Genomic DNA, 24,245 nt, shown 5'->3' on the forward strand with positions numbered 1-24,245 from the left:
TAGGCCAAAATCAGAGTTTGAGAATTGCCTACACAATTTACTTACTTCTAAATTCATTAATAAATAATTTCACAAAAACTAATTTAAAGCAAGAAGCTGTTTTAAAAAAAAATTAATTATTATGATTATTACAAAATTATACCCTAATTAGTTCTTGGAACCCTTTCGTCTAACACAGTCTAGAAAAAAAAAAAAAAAAAGAAAAGACATTAATTAACTAATAAAGGGAACCAAGAAGAAGAAAAAAAATTACATAGAACTTAAAAACTTAAATATGAAACTGAGAAGATTGTCTACGATGATTATAACTGAAAGCACCACTATTAGCATGCAAAAATTTTTATTACTAGTCCAAAAGTTACGCTTTCGACGACCGCCATGCTGCTTTTGTTCTTTAACAACTGATCCTTCTGCTTTAGCTTTGGGATTGCTAATTGATCTCTTCTGGTAACTCTCAAGCTCATCAATGATATCCTGTTCAAATTTTTCCTTCTTCAGCTTCTTCTGTTTCTTCTCCAACTTATTCTGAATGTGCTTCGAGGCATCTGATATTGTTGTTGCTTTGTTTTTAGTTCTGTCCGCTTCTTTTTCAGAAAAATCAGTACGGTTGTCATGATCACGCATTGCCTCCTCCGATGTAACTCGATGGTTGATGGCCTTTGACGGATCGTCGCCATGTTCGCCACCCAAACGAGCAAAAGGGTTGGGAGCACGATCAGCCATGAATGATATATAACTGTTGCAGGATGAAAATATACTTTGATTTCAGGGTTGTGTACTTGTATTTGCATGGTATTTATATAGGGTGTTATATCCTAATTCTACTGGTACAAGATTTCTAAATGAATCTTAACTCGTACATCGATTTGGAATTCTTCTTTCCAAATCTGCCTATAACAAAAAAAAAAAATTGATTTTTTTTTAATTTAAGAAAAAATTGTATTTAAGTATATTAGACTCGCAGAAACAAACAAAAAATACTGTGTACATAGATATGGTGGGACCCACTTGAACACCACAATGTCCGGAATTGCAGCAAAAGCAAAGCGAACTCCACAAGTACCAGATGAACATCTGCGGTTAGTTTTTAACTTACTTTTAAGTGTTTGACTAAAATTTTGATCTCTTCAAAATTTTACTTTTTGCTTTGCAAGTTACCGTCGCCGTTAAAGATCAAACGAGGACAAAATGGGAAATTCAAAAAAAATCTATGGCTATTTTTGAACTCACGTTAAGCTGTTGAGAAGAGCTAATGTTTGAGAAACATGGAACGTGAAGTTTTTTCTACACGAGTAATTTAAAATCTTTATTTTTTAATGAGAACACTTTTAATCTTATTTCCCTTAACAAGGTACTTTACAACATGTAAATATCATATTAGCACTCCATCTTCTTTTCTTTTTTTCTTTATTTTAACGCAGATGATAAAGCAATCTTATTCAATCAACACCATTGTCAATTTTATCAGTTCATCATTTTCTTTTCTTCCTCACTTTGTTTTTGTGAAGAAAATAAAAGCAACCTCATTCAATCAACATATTCTTCACTGGTTATAGTATTTTGCTTGGTTTCGTTCGCTATATATCTGTAGATACTCATGCAAGTAACGATTTTTATTTTTATTTTTGGTGAGTTTTATTTATGGGCAGGAAAATTATAGCTAGAAAAATTGTTGGGAGAGGTTCGTTTTCGGTAACCCTTTAGCTAGAAAAATTATGGCTAGACAAATTATTTAAAGGAGATGTTGTCTCCAGTTATATCCATCTACTCCTTATTGCCTTAGGTAGGAGGAGACATTGTCGCTGATGAAGTTTAGTACTCTGATGAGTTTAGCAATACCATTAAGCCTCAGGATATCGGAGAGACATTAGCCAAGCCAGTCATGGGTTTGATTTTAACTGTGATGATATGCGGAGGTCATCTTCTATTTGCCCCGTAAGTTTGATCGACATGAATGGGCGATTGGTTGTGTTCTATTTATCCATTTTTCAGGGTGTCTTCCACCTTCCTTTACATTCTTTCTTCATGAAGATTCAAGAGAGGTGGAATATAGCTCCCTTTCAGCTGCTTGCCAACGGATAATGATTTCGTACTTGATAGACTGTCGTAAGCAAGATCGGTTGCCTTCAATTAATATCTTGAAGGCTTTTTATTATATCAAGCCAAGAGAAGATAGTATTATCTCCAGGCTCGTGATACAGAGTGGTTACCATTGCATTACACCAAATCCCAGCATAATATAGGCCAAGAGAAGTTAATCGTAGCAATAATGCCTGCAGCAAATCATAATCAAAAGCAACTAGAGCACCAGGAAACAGAACCGCAAGAAAAAGCGCAATGTACTTCAATTGTATTCCCTCACTGCTTTTTCATTTATGGTAACAAACACGAGAAAAAACTATTCTTGAAACTCAAGTTTTCAACTTAAAACATTAATTCTCTTTTCAATGCAATCAAATAATTAGAAATGCGATAGCGTGGCCAATTTCATGGACGGAAACGGAGACCAAATTGGCCTCATCCGGCACCCGACAATGAGATTCTTAAAGAAAGGGAATTGAAAAGATTACTTAGCTGGGTGTTGGAGCCAAGGAGTAGTGGCATAGATAAGAACTGATGTGACTCCGACAGTCCGGTTAGGCCAAAACCAGGCCCGATGGAAAACCAGAGTTTGAGAATTGCCTACACAATTTAATCACTTATAAATTCATTAATAAATAATTTCACAAAAACTAATTTAAAGCAAGAAGCTGTTTTAAAAAATTAATTACTATGATTATTACAAAATTATACCCTAAGTTAGAACCCTTTCGTCTAACACAATCTAGAAAAGAAAAAAAAAGACATTAATTAACTAATAAAAGGAACCAAGAAGAAAAAAAAATTTACATAGAACTTAAAAACTTAAATATGAAACTGAGAAGATTGTCTACGATGATTATAACTGAAAGCACCACTATTAGCTTGCAGAAATTTTTATTAATAGTCCAAAAGTTACGCTTTCGACGACCGCCATGCTGCTTTTGTTCTTTAACAACTGATACTTCTGTTTTAGATTTAGGATGGCTAATCGATATCTTCTTGTAATTCTCAAGCTCATCAATGATATCCCATTCAAGTTTTTCCTTCTTCAGCTTCTTCTGTTTCTTCTCCAACTTATTCTGAATCTGCTTCGAGGCTTCTGATATTGTTGTTGCTTTGTTTTTAGTTCTGTCAACTTCTTTTTCAGAAAAATCAGTATGGTTGTCAAGATCACGCATTGCCGCCTCCCATGTAACGCGATGGTTGATGGTCTTTGACGGATCGTCGCCGTCTTCGCCACCCAAAGGAGCAAAAGGGTTGGGAGCACGATCAGCCATGAATGATATGTAACTATTGCTGGATGAAAATGTACTTTGATTTCATGGTTGTGTACTTGTATTTGCATGGTATTTATATAGGTTGTTATATCCTAAGCCTACTGGTACAAGATTTCTAAAAGAATCATAACTCGTACATCGCTTTGGAAATTCTTCTTTCCAAATCTGCCTTGGAATTGGTTTCTATTATAACAAAAAATATTTTTTTAATTTAAGAAAAAAAATTAGAATTTAAGTATATTAAACTGGCAGAAATAAATAAAAAAAAATGCTGCGAACATAAACATGGTGGGACCCAGTAGAACAACACGAATGTCCGGAATTGCAGCGATTGAGTTTCAGTTTTAGTTTTTAACTAACTTTTTGAGTGTTTGACTAAAATTATATCTTATCAAATTTTTACTTTTTACTTTGCAAGTTACCGTCACCGTTAAAGTTCAAACGGGGAAAAAATGGGAAATTCAAAAAAAAAATCCATGGCTATTTTAGTAAATTCAATTCCCTTGATTTTCGCCCTCCCGCTATAAATCCTCGCTGCCGCTTGGCGACCGATTTACTATGCTTTCTTTCTTCAGCAAAGTTTCCAAATTGAAATTTATAAGGCCAAAAGAGAGAGAGGGTGAAATCAATTAATTTTCAGCAAATATGTTAGTTTATCAGGATCTTCTCACAGGTAAAGCTTTTTCTTCTTGTTCATGTTGATATTTTTTCCATATTTTTCCTCTTCAATTTTTTTCTTTTTGCTGCTGTGCTTGTTGGTTCCAAGATCTTTATTTTGCTATGAATTTTGTTTAGATATTTTGATCTGTTAATTTGCCTATTGGCTTTAATTCAAGTAGGTTGGGTCGGTTTTGTTTGTTGTGAGTTGGTCATGATTGTAAACTTGGTTATTGTTGATGACTTTCAGGTGATGAGCTCCTCTCAGACTGTTTCCCATACAAAGAAATCGAGAATGGAATGTTGTGGGAAGTAGAACGAAGGTTGGAATCTTTTTCTTCTTTATTTTCTTGTGTTTCCAACTGGGGGTTAATTGAAACTCTCGGTTTCATGCTGTGTATTCTCTTGTTTCTTTTATTGGGTTTCATGGACACAATAGATCTTTAATGCAGTGGGTTATCCAAGGAGCTGTCAATGTAGATATTGGGGCTAACCGTTCAGCAGAAGGTGGCGATGAAGATGAAGGTGTTGATGACCAGGCTGTAAAGGTTGTCGACATTGTCGACACTTTCAGACTTCAGGCAAATGCAGTGCACTTCTTTTCATAATTTATAGCTGATTTTTTTTTTATACTCGTCTAAGAAATTGCGGTTGTTTGATTTTCAGGAGCAACCTGCATTTGACAAGAAGCAGTTTGTCACCTTCATAAAGAGGTACATCAAGAACTTGACACCCAAATTAGAGCCAGAGAAGCAAGAGTCGTTCAAGAAGAACATAGAGGGGGCAACTAAGTTTTTGCTTTCGAAGATTAAAGATCTCCAATTGTATGCAACTTTTGTATATTTTCTCAGATTATCTATAATTAACTTGATTTAGAACCAATTATTGTTTCTTACCATTTGAGTTATTGTGTTGTAGTTTTGTGGGCGAGAGCATGCATGATGATGGTAGCCTGGTGTTTGCATACTACAAGGAAGGCACCACCGATCCAACCTTCTTGTACTTTGCCTATGGCTTGAAGGAAGTCAAGTGGTAATGGAGTCCTTCGCCTGATAGTGAACTGACTGCGCTTTTGTAATTCTAGATATAAGTTCTATACCATTTAGTGCTACTCTTAGTTCATATATAATATATATGCTTTTTGAGGGTCTTGAACTCGGTGTTACTATTTATCATTTTACATGTTCTTGTGGCAATGAGGATATATTTAAAACTTGATTGAGGAGTAAAATAGTGTTTTTTCCAATATTTTTTTGGGTTCATGATACTTGTACTTGCATGGGTTGTTTTCCCTGTGGTCAAGTTGTAATCCTGTTCTAGGTCTCGTCAACTCGGGCAACCAGAAAAGATGCCCACTCCTTTATTCCCGCGACCGATGGTGTGTACTTAGCTCTTTCCACTTTCCAGATGTATAGCTCTTTCAATTGAAGGCTTTTGCAGTCTCATGCTTCTAAAGACTATAATTTCTAAATTAATATTTTGAAAACAAAACGCCTCTAAAATACAGAGGGAATTTGTCTAGCCTAGAAATATTTTCTTGAAAAATGTTAAAAAGCTTGAAAATGGTGAAACTCATAATCCCCTTATCCTCGACAATCTAAGAGACCTGCAGCTGAAGTTTTCCCAAGTCAACCTTTTTGTTTTTTACTATATCTGCAGCTAAACAACCCGAGAATAGCAGCGTTCGAATAATATGGCAGTCTTTAGATAAAACAATCATTTCTAATGGTTTAAATAATATAAACTAACACAATACAGTTGGCCAGTCAAGCACGTTTTTAAACATATTCTCAACAGGATGAAGCTATCTCCTTGGCATTGTCTTGGAAGGTGCCTTCTCTCTGAGTAAAAAGCTCTGCCACCTCCCCGACGTTGGCTTGAAAAGCACCTTCTCATGGTGACATGCTCTCCCGATTATGCATAGTAATTTAAGCTTGCCTTCTTTTTAGCTTGTACCTGAATGATACCTTCGTTGAAATCTTCATGGTTCACCTGTAAATCAGAAAGAAAGCCAAATTTTATTACTCACTGCTCTCATGGCTCAAATGTTCATAAGTAAATCTGATACAAACAAATGTACATGCAGATACATATTCAAGTGCAAGCACATTCACTACGGAATAACTAATAACCGTTTACATGTTTTCTTGCCAAAAAGAAATTTAAGCAAATAAACTCCTAGAAGTTTAGAAAGTGCACCTCAGTTGCATCACGGCGGAGAGCTAGCATGCCTGCCTCCACACAAACAGCTTTCAGCTGTGCTCCATTGAAATCATCCGTAGATCGAGCAAGTTCTTCAAAATTGACATCTGGATGAACATTCATCTTCCTTGAGTGGATCTACAAAATCAAGGAAAGAATTCAATAAAATTCTGCCCAGGATAGAAGCCATAGAAGTGGCAGCACTGAAAGTCATACCTGAAGGATTCGAGCTCTTGCTTCTTCACTGGGATGTGGGAACTCGATTTTACGATCCAATCGACCAGAACGCATCAAAGCAGGGTCAAGGATATCAGCTCGGTTAGTTGCTGCTATGACCTACAATACATTCACTATGTTAGAATAGATCACTTATATTTTATCAAACAGATAACATAATAATTATGCACCACAAAAGCAAACCTTAATACGTTCATCACTGCTAAATCCATCAAGCTGGTTGAGCAGTTCCAACATTGTTCGCTGAACCTCCCTATCTCCACTCACCTCACTGCATGTGGTAACAGATATCAAGAATCAGTGATTCCTTCCACAAATAAATGCCAGCATTACCAGCCTCAAAACAACTTTGCTTCCCAAGAAATTAAGATATGGCATTACCTATCAAAACGCTTTGTGCCAATTGCATCAATTTCATCTATAAAAATGATGCATGGAGATTTTTCTTTTGCAAGCTGAAAGGCATCACGAACAAGTTTCGCTCCATCACCAATGAACATCTACATGCATTACAATTTTGATTACTTATTATGGGGCCTAAGTAAGCAGATAAAAAATGACAAAACAATAATAAAAACTATTTTATTGCTCACATTTTTTTCTGTCACGTTATAATAATCAAGAAGTAATACGACAAAAAATGATTCCAACACAATTTGAAAGAAGTAGACAGGATCCAAACATCTAGAGAAGTAAGCTGGAAAAAGATACAGGATTTCATACCTGAACCAGTTGTGGGCCCGCTAGCTTCAGAAATGTGGCATTTGTCTGTGCTGCACAAGCACGAGCCATTAAGGTTTTTCCAGTGCCAGGAGGTCCATATAAGAGCACTCCCTTAGGTGGACGAATGCCTAGCTTTTGAAACCGTTCTTTATGAGTCATGGGCAACACAATGGCCTCAACTAGTTCTTGGATCTGTTCCAGGAAAAACCATCAGAAAAAGACATTAAACATTAGCTTAACAGTTATGAAATGATCTTCTCAGAAAGGGCAGTAGAATTAAAAAGTGTGCCTGCTTCTCCAAGCCACCAATATCATTGTAGTCCTCAGTTGGCTTCTCATCAACCTCCATAGCCTTTACTCTGGAATCGTACTCAGATGGCAAAGTATCCAATATCAAGTAGCTGTCTTTATTGACCCCAACCAAATCACCAGGTTTCAGTTTATCAGGATCAACAAGTCCAACCACAGGTAGAAATATGGTCTGTAGTAATTACAAAACAAGTCAAGATCAAAATGAATTGTTCTTTTCACCAATATTAAAAAAATGTTGATTTGATAACTAATTTCACTATGGAAAAACATAACAGACTTGCCCTCACCTGACGAGTAGAGGTTTTCAGCACAACACATTTACCCTTCCTTTGTGAGTCAAGATCAATGTTGGCACCATCCTCCTCTGCCTCATCTTCAGGATTCATCTCCAATATCTGAAAGAAACAGTAATTAAGCATTGGATCTCCCAATAAGATGCTTAACCATGACATAAATGCATCAACAATGGCTCATTATTTAGCTGGTTCTCCCTTTCAATGCTATTTTGAGTTTGCTTAAACACAGAATCATTATACACCAGCACAGAATAAGTCAAAGACTACTAGAGAACAAACATAACACAGAAATTCAAAAGGGATTTGGAAAAAAAAGTTTTAAATTACCTCAACAATGTTACCGACCAAGTAAGGCAATTGCTTGTTAAGCTTAATCTTCTCTTGATTCTCCTTAATCTTTTCCTTGCATGAATCCAATTCCAGATTGGTCCTCTGCATCTCTTCCTTTAATCCCACAAAACCAATTAAACCAAAAACCAGAAAATTCACACAAACTAGGGTTACAAAATTTCCAAAGAAAAAAAATCTGGGAACAAAAGAAAATTACTTAGCTTTAACCATCAAGATTTCCCAATTAAACTAAAACTAGAAAATTAAAAACTAAACTAAAGAACTTTCCTTTATATGTAAAAATTAATTAGCTTTAATCCATATCGAATAATTGAAAGACGAAATTTTATTAAAATGACGAGATCTTAATAGCGGCGGTGGACTTTTTTAGAAAACCCTAAAAAATACAATGCAAATAATGATTAAAGCGCAGATATAAAAGGAAAAGGAGAGAGATCGAGATTCGAGAGGGACCTTGAGAATTCGAATCTCGTTATCAAGAAGACGGGAAGCTCGGATGATGTCCTCGGTGGTCATCGAAGCCAGCTGGTCTTCTTCAAAGCTTGAATCTTCTGCCATGGCAGTTGCCATTGGTGACGGTTTAAATAAAAACGATGACTTTGATCGAAGAAATTAAAAGGTGGAGAGAGAAAATAAAAGAAATCTGTTAAGCAATGGAAGCAGGGGAAAAAAAAAGGCAGAGAGAGAGAGAAAGAGAGAGTAGTGCTTTTATTCTTGTTTTCGAAGAAATTGAGAATTGAGAGCGAGGCGATGAATGTGCTCCTGCACGCTGTCTCGGGCCATCTTGGGCCCATATGTGTTTACTTATTTATTTTTTGAGCCTGATTATGGGCCTAATGTTTCTTATGTTGATTAAATTCGGTGATTTGTGTATATTTTTTTAAATATTAAAATTTATATATTTATTTATATTTTATATAAAAATTACGTATCACAATAAAATAAATATAAAATGTATTTTTTTTAATTTTTTTAAATTATATATAATTATTTTTAAAATTTTAACTTATATCACTATCATATCGTATCTAAATTTTCAATCCAATCATTTTTTTCTCATTTTGGGCCTCTTTGCAGCTCAATTTTCTTAATCTGGGCCTACATTCTGCCCCAACTGTTTGGGCCTATTTCTTTCACATAAACACGAGGCTAACCTAACTAAAGGAGACGAATAACAGTTCAGGGAAACTGGTCATTGAAACTTGAATAAAAAGTCACTCTAGAGAGGTGAAAGTAGTATTAAGTTGCAGACTCAAAGCTTAAAAAGACAAGATCAAGAGGTGAAACTTCACAGCAACCAGACCATTTGAAAATAATGGAGAAAAGAGGTTATGGATAAGTCTAAGGCAATCATATAATCACCAAGTAATTATTATGTAAAACCAGATTCAAGCTAATCAATTTTTAGACAGCAGTGGCTCTGGTTCAGGCTTTTCTTCACTAAACACCTTGGCAATCTTGTCAGTAGGAACCAATGGCAAATATGAAGCAACCTTGTACCCCTTCTCTGCACTGCTAACCACTGTTTGGTTATACTTTTCGGTGTAATAGGCAGCTGTTGGTACAACAATTGAAGCAACTTGTGGGAAGAGAGGGAGCTGGTTCAGTTTACGCCATGCTGAAACAGCAGATTGTTCAGCTTTTGGCTCATACTTGGCATAAAGCTCTTTCGCAGTGGGCTCATACTTGGTGTACACAGATTTTGCATATCCTGAAGCAATGCTCACCACTCCAGCACGCTGGACCTCAGAAGCCACACCTCGAGCCATCCCTGGAGCCTTTTGGGCAGCCGAGATGGCTTCAAAAGAGACCTGCTTGATAAGTAGAGGGACACGACCATCCATCTTACTCAAAGATTCACCAACCTACAATAAACCAAAGAAGAATTTTTTTTTAATCTCCTTTGATCATCAATCTTAGCATGCCCTTTTTTGTCAGTCAAACATATGATCTAAAAGTTATGTAATTTCGATTTTTTTGGTAGATAAAATCTGGATAGATAAATCGTTCAGTCCTCGATATCATGACAGAATAAGATATATTGTACCTAACAGTAACAAAAAATTCATACGTTCAAGATGACCAGGCCAGGACTCGAAAGTGGACATCCTCGTCAATTGAACCAACCTCTTGTTCGTGTAATTTCGATTAAAACCATAGTTTCGCAACCCAACCCCAGATTTTCCCATGATCTAAAAAAGCAATACTTTGATTAAAGAAAGTAATCCTAATCATTTTGAAGTGGCAAAGTTTCAATGGCATTTTCCATATCACAATTATCCCACAACCCCATCAACCCAGAATCACAAATCAAGTACTTACTCTGATTTTACTATCAAAAAAAAATATAATGAAACACAGACATTACCTTGCGATCAACAAATTTGAGAAGCTCAAAGGGGACATCATGGTATTTATCATAAACAGGTCGAACCACGCTCTTAACCGTTCCCTCAACGGTCTCGACGCCATGCTTCAACGGTCCCGACCTTTCCTTGGCGTAAACGTAGAGGTTGATGAAGCACAAAACCGCGTAAACAGCGGCTACTTGCACGAATTCCAAGTATTTCAACCTCTGTTTTTCGTCTTTAGCCTTTCAAATCCCAATCAACAAAAAATAAAAATAAAATTTTGATTACCCGATAAATAAATAAAAAAAAGGGAAATGTTTAATGAAAATACCATGTCTTGTTGGACGTCCGAGTCTCCTTGAGCCATGACAGAAACCACTCTTCTTGAAAATGACGAAAAAATCGATGAACTTTAGGCTTTTTTTTTTTATGAAGAAAAAGGATACGCTGCTTTTGGGTGTGGCGTTGGTTTTATAGGATTGGGAGAGGAATCAAAGAAGCTGTGAAGAAACGTGTCGGTTAATTATTTGTGTCCTTCGGGGCTAATTAAACGTATCATGCGGAGTGGGTGAATAAAAAGGGGAAATTCGTCGAGAAATCAATGAACTTTACAAAAAAGACGTCAACCAACCGAAGACCAAGGATTTTGGGCTTCCCCTTCCCCATTGTTTACGCGCTGGATGGAGCCAATATCATAGAGAATGTTCTGTAACTTAATGTTAGTCTTTTACACATGTATATGTATAATATTTATTTAATATTAAATAATTATAAAATACGAAAATTATCATATTAAAATTTATATTGAAATAGAAAATACAAAACATATTTATTTATTTTTATTAAATTTATATATAATTTTTATTAAAATTTTAAATTATATTATTTTCATATATATTTTTTGTATCATTGTTATTTTTTATATTATATTATCATATTGTATTTAAAATTATCAAATTTATTGAAGATGATATTTTCTTTATTCATATCATTTGGGGTCAATAACCCCTAATGATGGATGATTTTTTTTTTTTTTTTGGATGTTAAATTATTGGGTCTCAATGAGCAAGAAGATAGAATTATTGCACCAATAGGTCCCTTCTTCCGCTTTGTAATGGATGTTGTGGGTGTCATATTTGGTAGAAGTTTACTTGCTGAAGTTCAGGATGGAAGATGGAAAATAACTTGGTGAAAGTCATTTTTCTAGATGATCAAATTGGTTAACTTAATTATCAAAACAGGCAAACACTTGGTCCAACAGAAGCCCAAAGGTTTCGAAAGAGTTTATTTTTTGGAACTGACACAATTGTGCAAGCCTATTGAATTTTGGGCTCAAAGAGGGGAATACAAAACTCTAACCCATTATCATTAGCTTCAACATGGACTTAGAAAATTAGAACTTTGGACCACCCTCCATAGAGGTAGCTGAAAATCCTAAATTTGGTATTGTTTTTTTGGATATAAATGTGTGGGGGACGATGAAATTAATTTTGATAAGATTAAAAACAATAATAAAAACTATCATAGATGCGCTGAAAAAAATATATTATAATTATGATTAAAAAAAAATTTATAAAAAATTTTATTAAAATTAATTTTTAAATTTAATTGATAATAAGTTAAACTCAACTACACCACAGAAAATGCGAGTGAAAACCAAACCCGGCTTAGTCGATGATTATTAAAATTTCTTCAGCTTTTCCATCTGCCTGGTGGTGTATAGACAATCTGGTAGGACTTAAGGCCCACCAAGAGCTATTACATGTCCAATCCAAGCGTCTGCCAGTTTGAAGTTTGATCCACTGTAGAGTAGAGTATAAAAGTACAATCCATTTGCATTTTATTAGCCACCAATCTAAATTAATTTTATCTCTGGCATGGCCAACCACCATTTGTAATATCACACCCATCATTTTATTAAGCCTTTTGGGATACCCAAAAATTAAAATTAGATTTCTCATTTTGTCTTGAATTTATTTTTTTTTTGGTACGAAATAAATCGAAATAAATAAGATATTCAATCCCTCATTAAGACAAAATGTACCGTCTAAGATAGGAGGCAGGTCGGTCTTGAATTCATAGTTTTACACTATCCATCAGAGATTCAGACTTTTAACCAGAGAAGAAATAAGATTGAACACAAACAATGTAAAAAAAAAGGCAATTTATGGGAAAGTTTGGTCCACAGGGGACAATTGAAATGGCTTTTGATTTTATTCATAGGGCACATGTCAGGTTGTGATGGACCCATCAGATTATTGATTTAACTACCCATACTTAAAAACATCCCATTGCCATCTAAAATTTCACAATTTTCAGAATTACCATTTTAATAATCATTAAAACAATTCATAAAATGAGTTATATGATAATTTAAAATTTAATAAGATAGAAAATATAAAAATAATATAATTTAAAATTTTAAAATATTATAAATAAATTTAATAAAATAAAATTTTATATTTTATATTTTTTTATCAACATACATTATTATATATTATTTTGATATAAAACAAAATATAAATAAAATATTATATAATTCGATAACACAAAATATCAAAATTTATGAAATCTTACTTAGATCTAATTATCAGGATGTAACCTCCCAAACCCATACTTAATTCCCATTTTCTTGTAAATTAAAATCTAGCTAAACTCAAAAGAGATCCCTCCAAATCTCCCAACAGAATATCATTTTCAACAAATCCCTTCCAGCTTTATGTCCTCTCAGAAACTTTCATGTCCCTATCGTCCTTTTTCAAACCATGACAATTGACAACTCAGAAGTTTCCACTTTTTCTCTGGGGCCAATTGTAGCAGGATTTTGATTTTCCACCATTAACTAAAGCCTTTAAAACCAAATTATTAATCACCTAAGAATATATAATTAAAAATTATATTTCTTAAACAATGAATAAATCGTAAAATTACCCACAACGCCTAAAGAGAAAAGCTACAGATCTTGTGAGAAACAAAAAAGTATGATAGTAACAATAATCTTTGACAGATACATTAAAAATAAAATAAATTCTAATAATATTTTCTGCAATTACAAGAAAAACCCATCACCACCATGTATAACAAGTTAACAACCAAACCCATTAAAAAAAAAATTACAAAAAAAAGGAAAAAGAAAATTAAAAAAAACAAAAAGAGTTTAGCTCCTGCACCTTGTAATACGGCTGCAGCCACGGTTGTAAGGGTTGGCCTGAGCTCCAGGCTGGCAATTATAATAGGAAGCGCCACGTCGGGAACAAGGAACGGTATTCCTCTGCAGCGCACCGTAGCTGATGTACTTGGTGGTTGCTAAAATACGCCGGCTGATCTCTGAGTCCAGCTCAAACTCTTCCCCGGCCAAGCATTCAGCTATGGAACCCTTGCATGGCGATCCGTTGGTGGGTATCCAACCCAGGATTGGCTGATGGTGGTCCCCACTTGCATCAATGGTCATTAGGCCCATCGCCATAGTCATGGCACAGATCACAACAAGGTTACAATTGCTTACTGCCATAGCAAACTCAAAAACTCTCTACTCTTAGCTCTGATTTCTTGGTTTCCTTTCTTCGGCTTTGATTTTCTTTCCTCGTTTCTGATGTTAGCTGCTTTAGCTGTTCGATGTCTTCGTTTTTATTAAGTAGTCTCTGTTGTTGAGTTTTTTAAAACGAAGGGAAAAGAGCTAGTTGGCAAAAATACGTAATAAAGTTAGATTAAATGACACTGACTTGGATGTTTTTTACAGATATGCCATTATGTGCCGTTCTAAATATTATATTAACTAGTAGCCACTCATTTGGGATTTTTGACCAATGAAAATACGAAGAAATTGTTAATTTATTTTATATTTCCATAAATTTGACTAGTTTTGGGTTTGAAAAGGTGAAAGGGGATGATGAAAAAATGAGAATAATGGCATGTATTTATGAAGGATTTGAGCCAAAGTATAGTTTATATTTGCTCATATCCTATATCTTATTTATATGTATATCAAAAGAAAAATAAGAATCTAATGGTTACTTGTATATCATTACAAGCATGACATATATATCTTATTAAAAAGAATCGTTTGGACTGTATGTAAATTTATATTTGTGCTATTTAAAATGCAAATTTTAATTATATTATTCTAATATTAAATAATATCTAAAACAAATTCAGCTCAAATTTAAAAATAAAAATAACAATTTTAAACACAAATTTAAAAAAATCAATTTAAAATTTTAACAAAAAAATTATTTATAAATTTGATAAAAATTAATATATATTAATATATCAACATAAATTATTATTTAATAATTTTAATATTTTATATAAATTAATATTTAGTACTATTTTATATTAATAATTTTATATTAATATATGAATACACAAATTAATAAATTTACTCAAAAATCATATTAAAAGTTACGTCTAGATCATGTCTTTTGACAAATCACTCAACTCATGAACAAATCTACTCTCCAAATCATGTTTATCATTTATTGATATCTTATTTTAGTTTCATGCACAACATAACCAACTAGATAACAGCTCAAACCACATCTTTTTCAAGAAATTCCTCCAAGCTTGAACGTGACAGTTAACCTGCTTGGGGCCAACTATATTGTTAAAAACTAATGTCATGCAAATCACGTAAAAGCAACATAACATTGACTTCGATAAGTTGGAAAAGGCTGAAACAATGGCAACTTCGATATTAAAGTGAAAGCATTGGGCAAAAGCACAAGCCCAACCCTTTCGTTGACTCCTCTGTCCCTTTTACACCATTCGTTTTGGTATAAACAGAGCGCAAGTTAAAGATTAAAGAAAAAATGGAGAGGAAAGACGGCATCTAGGGTTTAGGTTAGCATCCTTCCACTTCTAAAATTCTTCAAAGAATCTATTAACCGAAACACCGTTATCTTTTCCTAATTCTAAAAACTCCGCCGTCACCGTTTATCCCTTTTTCTACTTATATTTTTACACCGTGAACATGCATGACACTCAAATATAAATTTAATAATTTAAAATACAATACATTAATATGATATAATTAAAATATAAAAATAATATAATTCAAAATTTTAATAATTATTATATATAAATTTAATAATTTTAAAATGATATATTTTATATTTTTATATCGATATAAATTATAATATATAATTTTAATATAAAATATAATATAAAAATAAAATTTTATATTATATATATTATAAATATATAATTCATCAAATTTATTAAAATTTTTAAAAAAATCAAACAATCAACCATCGAAACAATGCTAAGAAAAAATAAAAAAGTAAAAAGGAACAACAATCAAACGTGAAATCCACTTACATATGATAAACTGATAATATCGAATATTCAAATATATGAAATTTCAGGTATAAAAATTTTTTTAAAAAAAGTCATTCCTTTAATAAAAAAATTCAGTAGAAACAAGAAAAATGTCCGGACAAAAAAGTGAACGGTCGTTATCGCCGATGTTATCAGCACGTAGCCGTTAAAAACGTGGGACCCAATACAGATCACTAGGACGGTGTTTGCGCGTCCCAAAACCAAACTCTCTTCAAGCCAGCTGGCTGTTATTAATTTAAAATAAAATCCATTTATTGTTTTTCTTTTTCGAGTAGAATAGAAGTTTTTCATTAAAACCACTCCGTTATTTCTTTTAATAGGGATGTATGCAAATAAAATTTTTGATAACTTATTTGTGAATATATTTAATTTTTATTTGTTTATATTTATTTATTAATTTTATAAAAATTAATTTAATTTATTTATATTGGTAAATAATTTTGTTTATTTATTATTTATTTATTGTTTGTTTATAATAATATTAATAAAATAATATTTATATTTTTGATTTTAAAGTTTATTTATATTTGTTTGAGTTTATTTATATTTTATTTAAGGTTGTTAGTTTAAATTTGTTTTATTATAATTTATTTATTATTCATAAATATATTTGTTTATATATATTTATGAATATATTTGTTTAATATTTACGAATTAATTTATTTAATTTAATTTAATATCAATTAAACGTAAATAATTTATTATTTAAATAAATTAAACACGAACAAACAAAGTAATTTTTTTAACAAACATAAATCAAATATAAATACTTCTATAAAAATAAATAAATCACAAATATACATTCAATTATTCATATTCAATTTTTTTTTCCACCTCAGGAATGAAAAATCATCTCTTAATTGTTGTGATTAACGTTTATGACAGACAACCAATTGACAGAAATACGATAAATTTTCCGGCTTACCAAACAGCCCCATAAACTAACATATTCAAGTTCTACCCATGAAAACATTTAGATTAGCTTTTGCATTTAAAGGTGATAACTAATGAGTATGCAAACTTTGATTCATCACATTATGCAATCAACATTGCATGAATCATGGATATTTTCACACAACTATTTATGTAAATTGTTGCTCTAATTGTTTTGTTTTATATATTTTTTATTTATTAAAGCACTATGTTAAGTGCTAAGCAACTAAGGTTAGCCATGTATATATTTTATGATTTTTTTATTTATAAATTAACAAAAATTTGTTTTTACATGTCTAACTTCATCATGGAACAAATATTATTAGAAAAAAAATCTTTAAAAGTATTTAAACAATAGAATCCTACTCAAACTAAATATTTATTTTTTAGTCTCAAATTCGATAGAAATTTGTTTAAATCTTTTATATTCAAAATTTTAAATTGAATATTTTATCAGCCTTAAAATTTAAAATTTAAATATAAATTTTGTTTAATTTGTTATATTCAAATTTTTTACATTTTTAAGCTGCTAAATATTTAAATTTAAACAATTAAAAAATAATTTCAGACTTTCGCCCTTTCATATTTTGTTGGGCTCTAAACTGAGGCCCAAAGAGGAACCACATCCCAACGAACAAAACGGACTTAAAATCCTACTCAAACAGAAACGGCAGCGTTTGCCTTCATAACAAGTTAAGAATCGGGGCATTTTCGACCTTTGGTAATTCTCATTTAAGATTGAGATAAGAAATTAGGGTTTTTTATCGGATATAAAATCCCGCAAAGAGCCCTAAACCTCACCAAAGCATTTTAGCCGCCGCAGCCCTCTCTTTCTCTTCCGGGTAGGCCTTACTCTGTCCCTGTGGATTTCGTTTTCATGTTTCATGGTTTTAAATTTGTCTCAATTTTATGTTATCTGGATGTTTTGATCGGCATACGTTTGATTTTTGTTCTCTTAAAATGTATATATAAATATGTTTGTTAATATTTTCCTATAATAGTGAATGTCAAATCAGGATTTAGGGTTTATGTAAAATGTTTGTTTGATTATTCTTAGTATTTGAATTAGTAATTTATTAAGGGGTTGAAGTTGAAACCTAGTTAGTTTTTCTATTCTTTTGTTTTTATACATGTTTTTTTTATGAATATTAGCTGGTGTTGAATTAGGTGATTTGAGCTTTGTGTTCCTTGTTCGGTTAAGCAACCCGCAAAGATGCAGAACGAAGAGGGGCAAAACATGGATCTTTATATCCCTAGGAAATGGTATTTAATTTGCTTCGCTCATGTTTATTTCATACCATGTTTATTTTGGAAGCTTATTTGTAGCTTGTTGTTGTTGTTGTTGTTGCAGTTCTGCTACTAACAGGCTCATCACCTCCAAGGATCATGCATCTGTTCAGATTAACATTGGACACTTGGATGAGCTTGGCAGATACACTGGCACATTCTCCACTTTTGCTCTTTGTGGCTTTGTCCGTGCCCAGGTTCGTGTTGGTCCTCTACTGGCCTGCTGCTTGTTTAATTATTATTTTTGTTATGTTTTTTTCATTTGATTGCATTTTCATACTTGCATTCATGCCATGTTCACAATTCACATCCTTTGTAAAAGGCACAATCCTGCAACTTGCTTTGTTAGTGATGTGCTTGTGGCTACATTGTCATGTTAACACTCTAAATATTTGAGATTTGTTTGAAGTTTCAATTGTGATCCATTTACTCTGTAAGTTCATTTAGAGAAAAGCATCAGTTTAATATTTCTAATTAAAGATATTCTGGCTAAAACTGGATGTTGTACTGACAAAACTCATGTCTAAAGACCTGGAAGAGAAAATATATCACTTGGGTTTTCTTAGCTGCCTGTAGATTAGCACAGGGGTCCTCGTAGACACATTTAGAAAGTTGTTCATTTTTTATGTTTTTAGCTGATAGGTTATAGAGAAGTTAGATTGTAGATTAACTTGTCGTAGTTTGTTCCCACAGTTCTTTATCAAGATATTAAGTTGTGTTTGATCTGGCTGCTGATTATTAGTTTGTTTTACTTTGCAGGGTGACGCTGACAGTGCTCTTGACAGGCTCTGGCAGAAGAAGAAAGCTGAAGTCCGACAGCAGTAGTTGGGAAACCTTTTTTTACTAGTCTGTCTCTGAACTTGGGAGGGAAACTGTTTTGGTAATGACTAATAAGTTCTAGTTTCTTTTGGTGGATTATGATGTTTATTACTTAGCTTGCTTGCATTTGAACCTAGTATATGCCTTCAATTTTGTGTTCTCCACATTTTTATTGTCTTTGGTTATGGTAGTTTTGTTAAATATCTGCATATCCAAATGCTCTAGTAGCTGATGCCTGATGGAATTTTTATGGTTCACAATAGCTCGGTTGAGAGCTTCGAATAACTTGTATTTGAATTGGAAAAGTTGCATCTAAGAAAGATTAAACCAACGATTTCTAAGGCTGACCCCTATTGTGATTCAAAATGTCCGGGGTGCTTAACATCATTTCAAGATGAAGTCCTAAATTTATATCTTTTTTTCTTAACTTTTGTTTAGCATTTAACGAGCCAGTAAACCATATGACCCTTATTGAATGCTGGGCCATTCCTTGAAGATAAAAATTACACATCACAAGCAGATTGGATCCATTGGCCAAATATGAGTAAGATCAAGATTTGTTTTTGGGAGTACCAAAAGCAAGCATGACATCATTATGGACATAGAGTCCCAAAGTATGGGACACCAGAGAGAGGCTGGCCTGCTTTGCCTTTGCTCTAAGTAATGGTGAAATTCTAGATTAATCTTCAGAGCTATTAGTTGTAGGCTTCGACTGCAATTCAGAAGTGTTCAAAGTTTTGCTGGAAAAATAATAATCAACATTTGCATTGAAAAATATTTGAACATTAGGCGAGATATAAACAGTAATTTTAGGCCTAAGTGTCACCATCCCAATCAATTTTCGTATTCTGATAGCCTTGGCCCCAATAACAAAAGCTTATCATACTAAAACATCATATCTAGAAAAAGTTGTCTTTTGCTTTATTTGACAAGAAATAGCATTTACTTGGAATAAAGCAAGTTTTGAAAGCAATGGCAATCGATCTTCATTTTGAGATTAATTTCTCTCTTTACAGTATCTGTTATCTGAAAAATGTAGTATATAGATTGTCATTTATCAATACAAGTCTACAACATCATCAGTGTTTTTGGTTCTTCTTAGACAAAAAAAAAAAGAACAAGAAAAACACAATTACTTTATTTGTTTTGAGAAGAGGATTCATTAATTATTAAACCAAATGTTGATGCATCACCTCACTTTTCAGGAAGCAGGTAGGCTTCACCCTAAAGACTTGATCCCTTTCCCATGCTTGACCCACAGAAATGATTCCTTCTGTCACAAGTATCTGGTAATATAGCAGAAGAATGTACTAGTTTTAGCTTTATATCACATAAGAATTCTGATTAGTAGAGTGTTTATTTATTTTATTTTTTTATGAAAACGTTTAGGAGTGGAGGGCGTTGTTTCATCTTTAAGGATATGATAAATTATTAATTCATAAAGAGATTTATGAATTTTTTGAAAATTTTCAGATTTATAAATGATTTGTTAACAGAAAATTATGAAGATTCTAATTTGAATACTTTACGTTTAAATTTTAAACTTTAATCATTTACATCAATCTTATTGACAAAATTACATTAGGAGATTACCCTGTGGTTTTAGTTTCCAATTTTCATATTCAAGGTTTAAAGGTTCAAATGACTACAAAATGAGAGAGGATTAGTTTTGTTTTGTACTTAAAAGATCCAATGACTTTACATGACCGTAGCTTATAAATTTTCACGTTTACTTCAAACCAAGTGCAGCTTGTTTTGATTCTTTAAAAACAGTGCCGAGATTCGAAATCTCTGATTCTTGTCCCTATACCTTCAATGAAATTCATTCTAAGGTGGTTCAATATTTTATATTGTCCCTTCGCAAAACAACAAAGGCAATGGTCTCAGCTTTCATGCCACAAAAGCAGGGTCAATGTTAATTACCCAAATTTCCTTCATTTTGAAATGGTCATCTGGCCCAAAGTTAGTTGTTTTTCTATGGGGACTAGCTTCCTTTTAGTGAGACGTTTATATTTTTCTTCTTTGGCTTTTAGTGAAGCAGACTTTCTTTTAGGTACATAGAGTTTATTTTTATTGTTTGGCTTTTAGTGAAGCAAACTTTCTTTTAGGTACATGGAGTCTTTTCCACAACCAAAAAATTTGGTAGCTCCAAAGCCAATGGGAAATTTTTTGTTTATTCAACAAAGGTGCTACCATCATTGTGTTAGTCATGATTGTCATCATTAAAATCACAATTATAGCATCACCAATCTTAATTTTTGTTAAAGATTTGTTTTGTTAAATCTCATCTTTATCACCAACTTCAGTCTCCAATGAAGAGAACAATGCTGTTTGTTCTTTTTCTAGTTGCCTCTAAACACAACAGGCTAAAAGCCAGGGTAGTGCTTGTAGCAAGAAGTTTCTGAGTGACTAATCAGGGAAATAAATTTGAGATGTGGGAAATGATTTTTTTTTTTAAATTAGAGAAGGGGAGATTCGTAGTCGAGAAGAGGATCATGTAGGAATTAATTGAGTTAAATGCTCGGATGTAGATATTAGAAATGTTAGTTGCTAAAAATTCTGGATTAACATCTGCTACATTGCTTTATATTGGTCTTCTGTTCATCGAGTCCATAACTAGAGCTTAATTATAAGATACAATGAATGTTTTTGTGAGAATTGAGAGGCTTGGGAAGGAAGACAGATTGGATTGAAGGAATCAGATTCCTTATTAATGGAAATTGCTACTAATTTGATAACCAGGAATATGCTGTAAATGCAATGAAAGTCATGCTTGATTGACTGAACACTGACTTGACATACATCTTTGCTTTTGGATTAAGATTCTCACACGAATCATTTTCATCCATGCCAATGGACCAAACAAATCTTACCTTAATTTAAAAGTTTATATCTATCTGATCTTTGCCTGTACCCTTCCCCTCGAAGGCTCAAAACTCAGATTTTTATTGCCAAGAAGTTGTTTTTTCTTCTTTCCCCCCACTTTCTGGCAGGGTGAGATAAGCACCAGAAAAAAAATTAAAAATTGATTTAAAAGTATAATATTAGTTTTAATTTAAATTAATTTTTTTATTTGATTCGAATCAAATTTAAATATTAAATATATATATTAAGTTTAAATCAAATTTCGAGATATTAAAAAAAATTAAATTATATATTTTTATTAATTTTTATATATAATTTAAATTTTTATAAAAAATAATTATTTTATACAAAAATTTATTTACATATATAAAATTTTATTAAAATAATATATAAAAATAAAAAATTTAAAAATCAATAAATAACTAATAAAATTTAATTCGAATTAAATCATTTAAAAAAAATTAATTTAAATAAAAATTTATAATTTTATAATATTATATATTACAAAAAAATTGAATTGAATCCGATCCATTACAAATCTTATCACCCCAATTTTCATAGATAAAGCCAAGTAAAGACAATCATACTAAAGACAAAAGGCAAAAATCCTCCTTTTCTAAAGCTTTAATTCTAAACCATTGTCATTAAATTTGTAACTCCAGGATGTCTCAAACACAGGTAAAAAGAAAAGTTGGGACATGCCATAGTAAGCCATCAAACTCTCTCCTTCTTTTATAAACTTTTTCCTTCAATTTTGCTGCACAAAATTTGATACAGGCTAACAACCATGATCATCTGCTTTGTCTTTGCAGAAGTTGATTGGACCAAATTCTGAAACCCATGATTAATATTTAGCATGAGCAAAGAAAATTGCTCAACAGAAACAAGGGGTCCATAAGAGTAACCCTTTTTATGTTGGTGAACCCTTATAATCAAGTAACCATTTTTTTATAAAAAGAAAATTTGTAGTTATGATTACCTTTTAAAATAATAGATTTGTTCTTTTGTGGATGGTTCAATGAAACAATAAAAATTGCAAACAATGAGATTCTCTTTGGCCATCAAGCTTGGAATGTCAAAATGATCTTCTAGTGGACAAGAGAATAGAACTTCTCAAAGGGAGCTTTCTAGATATTGAAAAAGGATTTGTGAAAGGTTTGGCACCTGGAAGTTTTCAGTTTTTTATTTTTTCTACTTCTGAAGAAAGGTTATATATATATATATATATATATGTGTGTGTGTGTATGTATATAACAAAAATAAATCCACATATTCTCTTGAGGATTTGGAGATGGAATAATAATACCTGAAAAAAGATGAAGAATGCTTATTTCTGGGACCCATCCAATGTCAGTTTCTATGCAAGCTAACCAGAATAACCTTAATGAATCCCTTTGTTTAGATGAAAACCAAGCATTTGATAGGAGATAATGGTAATATGATTGAAGGTGGAGGTTGGGGAGGAATCACATACCCTTTTGAAGATCAAATCTCCAATACTTTTTGTGATTAAGATGATGACATTGTAATAGAATTGTATTGGTCAAAAACAGTTTGATTGAAGTCAAAAGATGTTATTAAAAAGGGGCCTCATGCATGATTTCTTTGATGGACCATTTTTTTTTCCCCATTGAGAGACAGAGAGAGAGCTTCAAAAGGAGGATTGAGTTATGAGTTATCTGCAACAGTACAGACTCGCTTTATATCTAATGAGAGTGAAGCAGGAAAAGAGGGAAATAAAGGTGTAAATGAAAAAAAAGAAAAAGAAAAAGGGGAAAAGCAAAAACTAAGCAATGTCTGTTCAAAAATTTATATTGATTTAATTTCATTAAAATTAATATTGAAATTCAATTAAAGATACAATAAATTTAATTATAACACACTAAAAATACAGTGAAATTCAAACAAGCAGTTAATGGAAGAAAGAAGGGATAGCTTTCCTTATAAAGGAAAACTTGCCAGTGAGGCTCAATGCCCTAGTTACTACTACTTTGACAAATCCATAACCAAGAGAAAAGAGGATTCGATGCCTTTGACTAGAAACCATCACTTCAGCAGTATCGTAAAGCAGGGAAACAACGCAACACAACATTACGCTACGCTACAGTACTGAATCATCAAGCACAAGACAATCGTACTATGAATTATGTCTTAAAAAAAGAAAGAAATGGTTTTTCCAAAGTTGCACAAAAAACCAGGAACTTTGTAGACATTAATCTTTCCACAGTTCAATAAATAAAAATAATGCTTTAAACTTGCAAATTAACCATCAAATTGCACTTTTACGCGTCAAAAAAACATTGAGTTGCAAAAGATTTGACTGGTATTCGATAAAGTAATATAAATGATATATTAATATTCATAAATTATTTAGATTTAAATAAAATTTGAATTCGATTATTATCGAATCAAATTCAAATTCGAGTAATTTGATTCATCGATCGTATTGAATTTAAATATTTTTATACTCAATTTAAATAGTTCGTGAATCTAATCAAATTTTTATATTTAAATAT

General features: G+C 32.3%; 5 protein-coding genes across 6 annotated transcripts; 2 read left to right on the top strand and 3 right to left on the bottom strand.

The window, feature by feature from the left end:
- The first annotated feature begins 3,908 nt into the window (after positions 1–3,908).
- LOC111294232 (translationally-controlled tumor protein homolog) lies at positions 3,909–5,287 on the top strand. Its single transcript, XM_022887470.2, has 5 exons — positions 3,909–4,032; positions 4,267–4,339; positions 4,456–4,597; positions 4,683–4,840; positions 4,935–5,287. The coding sequence occupies exons 1-5, from the start codon at positions 4,005–4,007 to the stop codon at positions 5,050–5,052; spliced, it is 519 nt and encodes a 172-aa protein (XP_022743205.1). The 5' UTR covers positions 3,909–4,004; the 3' UTR covers positions 5,053–5,287.
- A 412-nt stretch (positions 5,288–5,699) lies between these two features.
- On the bottom strand, positions 5,700–8,859 carry LOC111294230 (26S proteasome regulatory subunit 6A homolog). The gene is made up of 10 exons (XM_022887468.2): positions 8,591–8,859; positions 8,114–8,230; positions 7,778–7,885; positions 7,468–7,659; positions 7,179–7,370; positions 6,837–6,955; positions 6,639–6,726; positions 6,435–6,554; positions 6,216–6,356; positions 5,700–6,008 (listed from the first exon to the last, which is right to left on the bottom strand). The coding sequence occupies exons 1-10, from the start codon at positions 8,705–8,707 to the stop codon at positions 5,931–5,933; spliced, it is 1,272 nt and encodes a 423-aa protein (XP_022743203.2). The 5' UTR covers positions 8,708–8,859; the 3' UTR covers positions 5,700–5,930.
- Positions 8,860–9,339: 480 nt separating this feature from the next.
- LOC111294231 (REF/SRPP-like protein At3g05500) lies at positions 9,340–11,110 on the bottom strand. The gene is made up of 3 exons (XM_022887469.2): positions 10,820–11,110; positions 10,506–10,730; positions 9,340–10,002 (listed from the first exon to the last, which is right to left on the bottom strand). The coding sequence occupies exons 1-3, from the start codon at positions 10,853–10,855 to the stop codon at positions 9,535–9,537; spliced, it is 729 nt and encodes a 242-aa protein (XP_022743204.2). The 5' UTR covers positions 10,856–11,110; the 3' UTR covers positions 9,340–9,534.
- A 1,005-nt stretch (positions 11,111–12,115) lies between these two features.
- On the bottom strand, positions 12,116–14,405 carry LOC111294233 (protein RALF-like 33). Its single transcript, XM_022887471.2, has 2 exons — positions 13,659–14,405; positions 12,116–12,290 (listed from the first exon to the last, which is right to left on the bottom strand). Exons 1-2 carry the CDS (start codon positions 13,997–13,999, stop codon positions 12,227–12,229), a joined length of 405 nt encoding a protein of 134 aa, XP_022743206.2. The 5' UTR covers positions 14,000–14,405; the 3' UTR covers positions 12,116–12,226.
- Positions 14,406–17,491: 3,086 nt separating this feature from the next.
- LOC111294235 (small ribosomal subunit protein eS21-like) lies at positions 17,492–19,073 on the top strand. Of its 2 annotated transcripts, none has more exons than XM_022887476.2 (4): positions 17,492–17,600; positions 17,926–18,021; positions 18,110–18,242; positions 18,805–19,073. In XM_022887476.2, exons 2-4 carry the CDS (start codon positions 17,972–17,974, stop codon positions 18,868–18,870), a joined length of 249 nt encoding a protein of 82 aa, XP_022743211.1. In that variant the 5' UTR covers positions 17,492–17,600; positions 17,926–17,971; the 3' UTR covers positions 18,871–19,073. The 2 variants fall into 2 exon arrangements, with proteins under 2 accessions (XP_022743211.1, XP_022743212.1); XM_022887477.2 differs by having other exon boundaries at positions 17,557–17,600; positions 17,911–18,021.
- Positions 19,074–24,245: the final 5,172 nt, after the last annotated feature.

The sequence above is a fragment of the Durio zibethinus genome, chromosome 14 (assembly GCF_047325235.1).
Source record: "Durio zibethinus cultivar Kanyao isolate XHJ-2024 chromosome 14, ASM4732523v1, whole genome shotgun sequence".
Classification (NCBI taxonomy): domain Eukaryota; kingdom Viridiplantae; phylum Streptophyta; class Magnoliopsida; order Malvales; family Malvaceae; genus Durio; species Durio zibethinus.